The 12,783-nt window shown below is 37.0% G+C and overlaps 1 protein-coding gene across 6 annotated transcripts in view; it reads right to left on the bottom strand.

Moving 5' to 3' along the window:
- The window catches only part of MTDH (metadherin), an 80,129-nt gene that overhangs the window by 18,648 nt on the left and 48,698 nt on the right, over positions 1 to 12,783 (bottom strand). For 2 of the 6 annotated variants that reach the window (XM_031013678.3, XM_055348060.2), the window contains exons 7-8: positions 10,362 to 10,451; positions 6,280 to 6,378 (exon numbers count right to left, since the gene is read on the bottom strand). The exons of 2 other annotated variants lie outside the window; for them this stretch is intronic. In XM_031013678.3, the coding sequence (XP_030869538.1) occupies positions 6,280 to 6,378; positions 10,362 to 10,451 (189 nt within the window). The remainder of the gene's footprint in view (positions 1 to 6,279; positions 6,379 to 10,361; positions 10,452 to 12,783) is intronic. 2 more of the 6 variants (XM_004047337.5, XM_055348061.2) reach the window with 1 other exon arrangement.

The following is a 12,783-nucleotide window of genomic DNA, read 5'->3' as shown; positions in this document are numbered from 1 at the left end:
TCAAATTCACCAAGTCATGACAATATTCAACCTCTTATTTTTCTCCCCCTTTTTAAATACTTAACCTGTACTTTCTTTTATTTTTCAGATCATTCAATGTGCTTTTTATCCAATCATTTCAAAAGCATTTGAATAACTTTCAGGGCTTCAATCATCATTTATTATCAAAAATAAATTTTATTCTACACTTCTAGATCCCTTTATTTCACTATAGGAGGCACTGAATTTTTAACTCCTTGAGGAAGCTATCAATGACTTATTCTAAAAGGAGAAACCAGTCTTTGCCTTTAACCAGATTAAATAAGTAGCTCTCAAAGTTAATTCTTCCCTTCTCTCCCTGCACATCATATACTCCTATATATGTTCCTGTAAATCTACTTATAGTCAGGTTTCATTTACAATGGTTTAAGATGACAAAGGTTAGGCTTTATTTCCAAATGGTTAACAAGTTGTCCCAACAATGCTTAAATGAAAAATCCAATCATTTCCCACTAATACCTAATGCTACTCTTATCAAACACTCAATTCTTTCCTTCTTTATTTTTTTCCCCAAGATGGAGTCTTGCTCTGTCGCCCAGGCTGGAGTGCAGTGGCATGATCTCGGCTAACTGGAACCTCTGCCTCCCAGGTTCAAGTGATTCTCCTGCCTCAGCCTCCCGAGTAGCTGGGATTACAGGCATGCACCACCACACCCGGCTAATTTTTGTATTCTTAGTAGAGACAGGGTTTCACAATGTTGGCCAGGCTGGTCTCGAACTCTTGATCTTGTGATCTGCCTGACTCAGCCTCCCAAAGTGCTGGGATTATAGGCGTGAGCCACCACACCAAGCAATACTCAATTCTCTTTTTTTTTTGAGATGGAGTCTCACTCTGTCACCCAGGCTAGAGTGCAGTGGCACGATCTCGGCTCACTGCAACCTCTGCCTCCCGGGTTCAAGCGATTCTCCTGCCTCAGCCTCCCAAATAGCTGGGATTACAGGTGTGCACCACCACACCCGGCTAATTTTTGTATTTTTAGTAGAAACAGGGTTTCACCATGTTGGTCAGGCTGGTCTCGAACTCCTGACCTCTTGATCCACCTGCCTCAGCCTCCCAAAGTGTTGGGATTACAGGCGTGAGCCACTGTGCCCGGCCTTACTCAATTCTTTTATATGCACTTCAGTCTGTTTCTGCAATTTCTATTCTATTCCACTGATCTATTCCTGGGACAGTGCTATACATAACTCTGCAATACATTTTTATATCTAGAAGGACAAATTTGTTTGCATTACTCTTATTTAGTACTCCTATTTGCTTTCTGCTAGTCTTATTTTTCCAGGTGAACTCTATTATTGTTTTTGTTTAACAGGAATATATAATACATTCTTACGAAAGTTTTAAAATCTAGGTTTTGGAAGAATATATAACAATCTGGGAAAACGCTCACAGAAAAAAAAATCATAGACAAAATTGTCTACACCGTATGATCTCAAATTTATGAGAAAGAGACAGAAGAAAATAAAACATTATATGTATATAACATATATATATTTTCTTAGTTTAAGAGACAGGGTCTTATTCTGTCACCCAGGCTGGAGTGCAGTGGTATAATCATAGTTCACTGCAGCCTTAACCTCCTGGGGCTCAAGTGATCCTCCTGCCTCAGCCTCCTGAGCAGCTGGGACCACAGCCACGTGCCACCATGCCTGGCTAATTTTTAAATTTTTTGTAGAGAAGGGGATTCACTATATTGCCCAGGTTGGAATAATAAATATATTTTAATAGTGAAATTACATCTATCCAATCCTTATTAAGCACTTACTGTGTGCTAGAACTTGAGCTAGGTAGGTACTAGAGATAGAAAAATAAGTAAAATAGAATCCTTCTGCACGCGCAGCTTGTAGTCTGTCTATTCAGGGGTGAAGATAGGTAAGCTTAACAAACTATTAAATACAGAGTGACAGATTCTGCCATGGGGGCTGTGGAAACAGAGAAGAGCTAAGCTAGTGGAGGACAGGGAGAGACAACATAAGAATTTATAGCCTAGTGGAGGAAAAACATGGAATAGGTGATTACAAGTGTGAAATGTGTTACAAAAAAGGAAGTTCCTTCCTGTATTTCTAAATTCACCACCATGAGCAAGTATCTGGAGTCAGTATTACATAGTAGCACAGAGGCAAAGAGCATGGGTCTTCATGTCAAACAAATATACATTTGAATATTGTTCTATCACTTAATAACAAGATAATTTTGGTCAAGTTTCTTAATGGGCTCTATTATCAACTTCATAGGATTGCTGAGAGGATTATATGAGATACATGTAAAGCAATTCATGGCAATGCAGTAAGCGCTCAATAAATGGTAGCTACTGTTTTTATTATCACTGATGATATTAAAACCAGTTTCTAATCTATAAGGCATGTACAGTTAAAAATTTATTTCTCACAATTCTGATGAACCTCTCATTAAGATATACTTCATATGTAAGATATACTTCAATCTAGTAGATGTCTGGAACCAACTACTCATCTTATACCAACCATTCATTAATAATACTTTAGGAGGTTCACATACCAAGCTATCACTGGCTTTGCTTAAATCTCACAGATAAGAAACCCAGATTTTGAAAATTGCCGTCCATAAGCCACGTCTCTAAGACTTCTTGCCAGAAAAGAAACTATTAAGCAGAAAAAAGTTTAGGCAATTGAGTGGGCAATATACCAACATGACACCCATTTTCTTAATACATGTGGTAGGAGGTGGAGGTGAAAAATAAAAACCGAGTAAAATGCTTAGTAAAAGTATTTTTTATGACAGGGTCTCGCTCTATTGCCCAGGCTGGAGTGCAGTGGCAAGATCATGGCACACTGTAGCCTAGACTTCTCAGGCTCAAGTGATCCTCCACTTCAGACTCCTGAGTAGCTGGGACTACAGGCATGCGAACCACGCCCAGCTAATTTTTTTTTGTAGAGATGAGGTCTCACTATGCTGCCTAGGCTGGTCTTGAACGCGTGGGCTCAAGAAATCCTTGCACCTTGGCTTCCCAAAGTGCTGGGATTACAAGTGTGAGCCATGGCACCGGCCTGGGTAACTAATTCTTAAGATTCATAAGCCTAATGTACCAAAAAACTTCTTAGACATAGTTCCCTTAAAAATGATTCACAGTATAGTTTGCTCCAATTATAATTTCTTATCGCTAAAGTTTTCCATTAGTCTGCCAATGTCTTTTCAAAGAGCCATACTGGTTTTCTTTTCAAAAGGGTAAGGAATTTGTCTCTTCATTTAATTTGCTTATGGAATAACATTTTGGGTTTAAGTATCTCTTCGCTGGTCTTTATTTGGTTGTCAGCTGTTTCTTGTCAGAACTTAATTCTTTTCAAAGAGCCATACTGGTTTTCTTTTCAAAAGGGTAAGGAATTTGTCTCTCCATTTAATTCACTTATGGAATAATATTTTAGGTTTAAGCATCTCATTGCCGGTCTTTATTTGGTTGTCAGCTGTTTCTTGTCAGAACTTAATTCAATGTAAACTTTAATAACTTTTTAATAAAAGAAAACAATTATGTTAGACATTCTCCAGTGTTAACAACATTGGGTTAGTTAACCACATTGGGTAGACTAATTTTGCCACTAGAAGGATACCAACAGCAGTACTTACTGCATATTTACTATATGAGGCAGTGTTCTAAGAGCTTTATATGTATTAACTCATTTAATCTTCTCAGCCGTACTGTTTGGGAGGAATTGTTATTTTTACAGAGAAGGAAATTGAGGCATAGAATAATCATGTAACCTGCATAAGGGCAAAGGCAGGGAAGTTAAGATTGAAACCCAGGTAGTCTGTCCTGAAAGCTCATGCTCTCAACCACTCCATTATGCTGAAGCGAATTCATTCACCCCTGTGTGCCAAGAAAAAGTTCTATTCAACATCTGACTTTTTACATGGGTTACAATAATGCCGTTCCTTTATGGTCAAGATAGTAATAGATTAATGTATGTCTTCAAATTGGAGGGCCAATATGTTAATTATATCATACTGTAAATGTAAATCTAATGTAATATACTTTGTGGATTTGTAATCTAAAATACTAAATCATTCATTTTAGAAATTCAGAAGTAATAATTAAGTTCACTGAGCACCAAAAATAGAGCTGCATTAAAGATGGTGACACAGAAAATAAAGTTTACAGAGAAAATGTTAAAGAGAAACTCTGGACTTAAAAAGACTGCCAATACAGCATAACAAACCCCAGGAAGATGGTGTTTCTGATACATATTACTTTAAGTATAGAATCCTGTGGATATATGTTTTAAAAATCTTTTATTTTAGCAGCTAATGTTTTTCATATTCAAAGTATCTTAATATGGATAAAATAAAAAGTGTATCTATTCTGTCCAAGCAGGAAAGCCTGGAGACCTGTCCACTCAATTTTCCTCTGCCTCAACCCACAGCAGCCCAAGATACCTTACTGCTATTTTCCTATACTCACTCCTATCATTGTTATAATCATCCTCAATTCTATTCTGCATATAGCTGATAATTCTTCCTAAAGCACAAATATACTGTTTATTTTTTTCCCCAAAAATAGTGCTTTCACATCCTTGTAAAACCTTGGATTTAAATACTTCATACACAGTCAGCCCTGCGTATCCATGGGTTTTCCATTTGTGGGTTCAAAAATATTCAGGAAAAAAAATGAATGAACTGTGTCTGTACTGAATATGTACACACTTTTTCTTGTCATTATTCCCTAAACAATACAGTATAACAACTATTTACACTGTATTAGTTACTACAAGTAATCAAGAGATAATTTAAAATATATGGGAAGACATATGTAGGTTATATGCAAATACTATGCCATTTTATCACAGGAGACTTCAGCACCTGAGGATTTTGTTACCTGAGGGGGGTCCTGGAATCAACCCCCCATGGATACTGAGAGATGACTGTAATTTACAGAGCTTTCATGTTCACCCATTATCTCATTGAAGCCTCACAACAACCTATGAAAACAGATATGACACATTATTTGCTCGATTTTACAGCTCCCAGACAAGTGACAAAGCCCTAACCATATGAGGTACTACTACATTTTAGAGTCGGGACTAAAATTCATATCTACTGTCTAAGCTAGTACTGAAAACCCCCAGCCCCCTAACCTTTAGCCAGCAATTCAAGGCATGCATTTCACAATATGGTCCTCCCTGATCTTTCTCTCCTCATCTCCCCTAATCTGTAAGAACTGTGCTTTAACCACTGTGTCGCCAGCTTACCTTGATGATTACTATCATCACCAAGGCTGTACCAGATAGTGGTTAAGAGCATGAACTCTGGAGCCAGACTAGCAAGGTATGAATACCACCCTCCTCCATTTAACTAACTGTGTGGCCTGGGAAAAGCTAGATAACTTTCCCTTGTCACAGCTTTTTCATCTGGAAAGTGTGGAAACAAAACCTACCACATAGAAATGTTTTAAGCATTAAATGAGATAATAAAATCCAAGACTAAGACCAGTGCCTGGCACATAGTCCAGTGTTTTTATTGTCATTATTATTACCACTGAACACCTATGTATAAAGGCTTGCACTAGGTCCTGAGTGTATGAAAGAGTGCTAGTCCCCATTTTCAGAGAGTTCTTAACTCTACTTGGAGAAGGAAAACATATGCTTAAAAATGGTGGAAAACCCCACAGGGAACATACAACTGCTAACAGTAGAAAACAGTAAATAGTAAAAAAGGATGTGAAATAAAAATTCAGAGAAAGTACATTTTGAGATTTAGGTTTGTGAGGAAAAAAAACTCGTAATTTTTTTTTTTTAAATGAAGATGGCATGAGCTTTCCGAACATACAAACCATATTCTTCCCTTCTAAAATGAGTCTTCCTTTAACTAAACTTCTACTGGCAACTGGGTTAAGAAAGTAGTTTTCTACCAGCACAAAAATGTGTGTATACTTCACAAATACAAAGCCATTTCTGTATATTTAATTCAGTCTATCATACTACCTAGGAGGAGAAACAGACATTCATTTAAAACAAAAAATTTAAAAACTAGAAATACTACAGAGCAACTAGAAGAAAACTTTATGTTTAAATATTGCCTCAATTATGAAAATTCAGTTTTAATTCTACAGGTATTCAATAATCAGGTTTCAAGTAGTACATTTGGTATTAAATTATATTCTTATGACCTTTAAAGGTGAGAAATTAGAATTAAAATTAAAACATAAAGCATGAATTCAGGGTGCTAGAAAGAAAACTCTGAAAAAAATAATTGATAATTTTTAAAAGGACATACTTAACCCAGACCATTCATCATCGATATAGGGTTGATTACGGCTAACATCCCACTGATAATCAGAAGTGGTAGACTGAGAAACTGGCTCAGCAGTAGACCCTTAAATGAAAAACGAATGCAATAAAATTAAAAATGGAATTTCCTAATGATGTTTCATAACAATAGTTCTATACTTTGACACGGAGACTTTATTTGTAAAATTTCTCCTAAAAGGAAAAATTCAGACATTAGAAAAAGAATTAAGTTAAAAGGAAAAGTAGAATTGAGGGTAATTTTAGATTAACTATGATAATCACTTGATCTAATTCAGTGATCAGAAATCTATGTTTTCCCTAGCACCAGTCCATTAGATTTTGTGTTTTGTATTATACACCAACTGGTAAGTTACCTATAAATTTTTTTTTTTTTTTTGAGACAGGATCTCACTCTGTCACCCAGGCTGAAGTGCAGTGGCATGATCGTGGCTCACTGCAGCCTCAACCTCGCAGGCTCAAGAGATCCTCCTACCTCAGCTGGAACCACAGGCTTGTACCACCATGCTGGGCATTTTTTCTTTTTTCTTTTTTTGAGACAAGAGTCTCACTTTGTTGCCCAGGCTGCAGTGTAGTGGCACAGTCTCGGCTCACTGCAATTTCTGCCGCCTCGGCTCAAGCAATTCACCTACCTCAGCCTCCCAAGTAGCTGGGACTACAGGCACACATTACCATACCCAGCTAATTTTTGTATTTTTTGTAGAGATGGGGTTTTACACCATGTTGCCCAGGCTGGTCTTGAACTCCTAGGCTTAAGTGATCCTCCTGCCTCAGCCTCCCAAAGTGCTGGGATTACAGGCATAAGCCACCATGCCTGGTCTCCTGGCTTATTTTTTAAAATTTTTTCGTAGAGATAGGGTCTTCCCTGTGTTGCCCAGGCTGGTCCTGAACTCCTGGTCTACAGGGATCCTCCTCCGCCTCCCAAAGTGCTGGGATTACAGGCATAAACCACTGTGCCCTGCCTACAAATTTCAAGAAGTCAAAAAAAGTTGTTTTTCCCTTCTTCTTAATGGAAAATAAAACACAATAGAAATCTCTGCCATTGATCATTTTAGTCCTGGATGTTTCAGGGCTATGTATCCTCAGAACCTTGAAAGAGGGAACTAGAAAATGTCTGAGTTAGCTAGCATCTTTTGGCTAAGAAACATTAGAGAAATAGGTGGTTATCTAGAGAGGTGAGGCAGAGAGAAACCAAAGAGACAAGAAGAGTTGCAGGAGGTCTAGAGACTAAGTTCAAGTGCATTTAAAGAAAACAAAATATTATCTCATAAGTTTTGTCTGTTTTTGTTTTTTCTCAGGTGAGGGGAGTAGGTTGGGTGAGGGTGGGTTCACATAGTCTTTTAGGAACCTGATGAAAGCTGTGGCAGTCTACTATCCAGAGCTTAACACAAAATTCTGCATATAGTTTTGGGGGCATATGAGTTCACTGATGCCAGGTCAAACCCCTTGCTTTATAGATATAAATTCACTTTAGGGTGTAAATGTAAAGCAGTGGTTTTCCATCAGGCATGCGCACACACACATACACCCCTTCTGAATTGGAATTTACATGTGTACTGGTCCTTAGATGACTCTGATATGTATTTTGGATTCAGAGCCACTGTATAAAGAAATGGTTAGGTAGAAAAGATACTTGGTTAGTATAAAAGTGTTATGTACAATCACGTCCTCCCACGTGAGTCCTTACTACTAATTTATAAATTTCTTCTTGGTTACAGATGATCTTACCAGCAGCATTCCACTAATATATTATCTGCTTGATATACTCTCTCTATATGTATGTTTAATATGTATATTTTAATGTAAACTTTAACAGAGTAACCCTATAAACAGAGTAACCCTATAAAATTCACATGTATTAATATATTAGCTGCTTAGAAGCAGTACTGTAACACTGGTGCTATTCCTTTGGCAGCCCACACGGCTTTCTCTGCATATATGAAGGGAATAGCATGTGTGTTGTACAGAGTCACCAAATGAGGAAGCAATAAACTTGTACCTCTGGAAATGAAATGTAGTCTATGAGACCAGAGTTTAGCAAACTATGACTCACAGACCAAATCCAACCATCCGGTTTTTATATGGTCCATGAGCCAAGAACAGTTTTACATTTTTAAATGGTTAAAAAAAAAATCAGGCCAGGTGCGGTGGCTCACGCCTGTAATCCCAGCACTTTGGGAGGCCAAGGCAGGTGGATCACGAGGTAAAGAGATGCAGACCATCCTGGCTAACACGGTAAAACCCTGTCTCTACTAAAAATAGAACAAATTAGCCGGGTGTGGTGGCACGTGCCTGCAGTACCAGATACATGGGACGCTGAGGCAGGAGAATCGTTTGAACCAGGGAGGCGGAGGTTGCCGTGAGCCGAGATTGCGCCACTGCACTCCAGCCTGGCAACAAAGCGAGACTCCATCTCCAAAAAAAAAAACAAAAAACAAAAAACAAAACAAAAAAAACTGAAATAATAATATTTTGGAACCAGAAAGTCATTTGCTTACTGTCTCAGGTTGCTTTCCTGTTACAACAGCAGTGTTGAGTAACTGCAACAGAGGCTGCATGGCCCACAATGCCTAAAATGTTTACTATCTGTCCCTTTATACAAAAAGTTTGCTGACCCCCTTTCTAGGTTAGTGATTCCAGACACTGCGGAACTACAAAATTAGTAAACTGGGTATACAAAATTAGTAAACTATATATATATAAAAATATATATAAATATATATAAATATATATATAAATATAAATATATAAAAATATATATAAAATATATATATATAAATATATATATAAATATATATATAAATATATATAAATATATATATATAAAAATATATATATAAAAATATAAATATATATATATAAATATATATATAAAAATATATATAAAAATATATATATAAATATATATAAAAATATATATAAATATATATATAAATATAAATATATATAAATATATATAAATATATATAAATATATATATAAATATATATATAAATATATATATAAATATATATATAAATATATATATATAAATATATATATAAATATATATATATAAATATATATATATAAATATATATATAAATATATATAAATATATATATAAATATATATATAAATATATATATAAATATATATATATAAATATATATAAATATATATATATAAATATATATATATAAATATATATATAAATATATATATAAATATATATATATATTTTTTTGAGACAGAGTCTCACTCTGTCACCCAGTCTGGAGTGCAGTGGAGCAATCATGACTCATTGCTCATTGTAGCTTCAACCTCCTGGACTAATGCGATCCTCCCACCACAGCCTCCTGAGTAGCTGGGACCACAGGCAAATACCACCATGCCTGGCTAATTTTTTTTTAACTTTATGTGGTGATGTAGTTGCCCAGGCTGGTCTTGAACTCCTAGGCTCAAGTGATCTTCCCACCTCAGCCTCGCTACGTGCTGGGATTAGAGATGTGAGCCACCACACCTGGCCTCCCATATTTATGTAATATTTGTTAAATACATGTAGTTTCTATATGATTAATAAAACATATATCCATTTAAGTAATGCAGAATTAACAGTAGTTTATTAGTAATCATGTATTTTATAAATCTACAGATACTTATAGTTATTATGTGGGAATCCATAACCTGAAAGGGTTAGTTTTAAACTCATGATGAGTAACGGTGAACAGAAGTAAAATGTCAAATTGTAACTAAAAGTATGGCAGGACTACATTAGCAACAGAAGAATATGAACCTGAATGGAAGGCCTTGCATGTGTATTTGTCTGTGTGCCAATACACTGTCAGTGATCTCAAGCTACAGAATCCTTACTCCCCTAGAGAGGGGAATTAAGCCATTTGCACATAAAAATTTAGGTCTTCTCTTCCTGTTGTAAAGGCCTCTGCCACTTTATAATACCTGCTATTTATATTGATAGCAGTACTTGATGTTGATTAGTTCTTCAAATAACAAGCACTAAAATTAAACAAATGTTTTTGTTAGCTGAACAAAAGACTGTTTTTCACATACCAGAAACAGCAGAGTTAAGTGTGAGAGATGCAAAAGAAGCAGAATTCTGTTCAGAGGTATTCATTCCCCTATCCACACTAGACCAAGCAGCTGTTAAAATAAAAAACATCACTTGGAACCTTCAACTTGCACCAGACTTGAAAGATATGTAAAGATTTAAAACTATGAGACTATTTAAAGATAACCTTAGAAATGAGAACCACTTAATATAGTAATAGCTACTATTTACTGAATATTTATTACGTAGCTGGGCCCCTTACACCAACCACTTCTAATCCTTACAGAAACTTTGCTAGGCAGTTTTGGAGCAATTAAGTGACTTGCTGATAGCTAGAAAACAGCTGAGCCATGAATGCAGCTTAAGTCAATTCCCAAAGCCTATGCTCTTTTCCACTATACCAAGCTGCATTATTATTTATCATAATTAAGCAACTACTTTGGGATAGCACTGAACTTGGTACTTGACTTTCATTACAACAAATCCTCACAATTACGTAAGTATGAGGTTCATACAGGTTAAATAACTAGCCTGAATGTCCATAAAAGCTATCATGTAGAAGAATAGAGATTCATACCTAATAGATCTGTCTGAACCAGTCCCTGTTCACTCCTCTACACCATGCTACTTTCTCAATATTTTCAAGACATTTCTTATTTTAAAGAACGTAAACCTCCATGAGACGAGTCACATCTGTCTCTTTCCAGTGACCCATTACAAATCTAATTTAATATAGTTCCCTTTCATTTTCAATAAAAGTCCTAGTCTAGGCAGGAACTCTAATTTGCTGTTTAATATTATCTGTAACAACATTAAGCAAATACCATCTAATTTATGTCCTAATTATGAAATGCTATATAACTTTTACAAGTAAATTGTAGGCTGGGCGGAGTGGCTCATGCCTCTAAACCCAGCATTTTGGGGGGCCGAGGCGGGCAGATTACGAGGTCAGGAGTTCAAGACCAGCCTGGCCAACATGGTGAGACCCTATTTCTACTAAAAATACAAAAATTAGCTGGGCATGGTGACACATGCCTGTAATCCCAGCTACTCAGGAGGCTGAAGCAGGAGAATTGCTTGAACTGGGACCCGGGAAGTGAGGTTGCAGTGAGCCAAGATTGTGCCACTGCAGTCCAGCCTGGGTGACAGAGCAAGCCTCCATCTTAAAGAAAAAAAAAAAAAACAAAAAAAAGGCAGCAGCAAATTGCAAATTGTAAATATCCCAAAAGGTCACATGGTTCCTAACATTACTCCATAAAATTCAACCATTTCTTTTACCAAATATGAAAGGATGCTTTATAGCACAGAAATTAATGCTTTCTTCTCTGCTAAAAATGAGAGTGGGAATTTAGGGAAGGTCTTTTTTTTTTTCTTTTTGAGAGGGAGTCTCGCTCTGTTGCCCAGGCTGGAGTGCAGTTGCTCGACCTTGGCTCACTGCAATCTCCGCTTCCCAGGTTTAAGCAATTGTCCCGTCTCGGCCTCCCGAGTAGCTGGGATTACAGGCACGTGCCACCATGCCCAGCGATTTTTTTGTATTTTAGTACAGACAAGGTTTCACCATGTTGCCCAGGCTGGTCTTGGAACTCCTGGGCTCAGGCGATCTGCCAGCCTCAGCCCTGCAAAGTGCCAGGATTACAGACATGAGCCACCATGCCCAGGCAAGGGAATGTCTCTTTCAAACAAGTTTTGATACCTCTACACAATTTTTCAATATAATGGCGAGGAAGGGAGAGCAAGCTTAAAAACAATATAATTAAATGATCTGGTGTTTGATTTTTGAGGGTGTTAGCTTTAAAAAAGAGGGGCCAGTGTTGGTGGCTCACACCTGTAATCCCAGCACTTTGGGAGGCTAAGGCAGGTGGATCACCTGAGACTGGGAGTTCGAGACCAGCCTGACCAACATGGAGAAACCCCATCTCTACTAAAAATACAAAATTAGCCAGGCGTGGTGGCGCATGCCTGTAATCCCAGCTACTCAGGAGGCTGAGGCAGGAGAATTGCTTGAACCCGAGAGGCAGCGGTTGTGGTGAGCCGAGATCGTGCCATTGCACTCCGGCCTAGGCAACAAAAGCAAAACTCTGTCTCAAAAAAAAAAAAAAATTCCAGAAAAAGCCTAACAACAAAGGAAGAAATATTTTTCTACTTACATACTAAAACTAAAAAGTTTCTAGTATCTATTGCTCCCTCAAATTAGAGCAGATAAAAATATCTGCCATAAGCACAAGAGAAAAAATCATATGTTTAATGCACAAGAAAGTATAACTAGATTTAAAAAATAAAACAGTAGGCAGATGTGGTGGCCCACATCTGTAATCCCAGCACTGTGAGAAGCTGAGGCAGGTGGATCACTTGAGCCCAAGAGTTTGAGACCAGCCAGGGCAACATGGCAAAACTGTCTCTACAAAAAAATACCAAAATTAGCCA

This window comes from Gorilla gorilla, chromosome 7 (assembly GCF_029281585.2).
Source record: "Gorilla gorilla gorilla isolate KB3781 chromosome 7, NHGRI_mGorGor1-v2.1_pri, whole genome shotgun sequence".
In the NCBI taxonomy this organism is placed as follows: Eukaryota; Metazoa; Chordata; class Mammalia; order Primates; family Hominidae; genus Gorilla; species Gorilla gorilla.
This window is presented reverse-complemented; position numbering and strand designations above follow the sequence as displayed.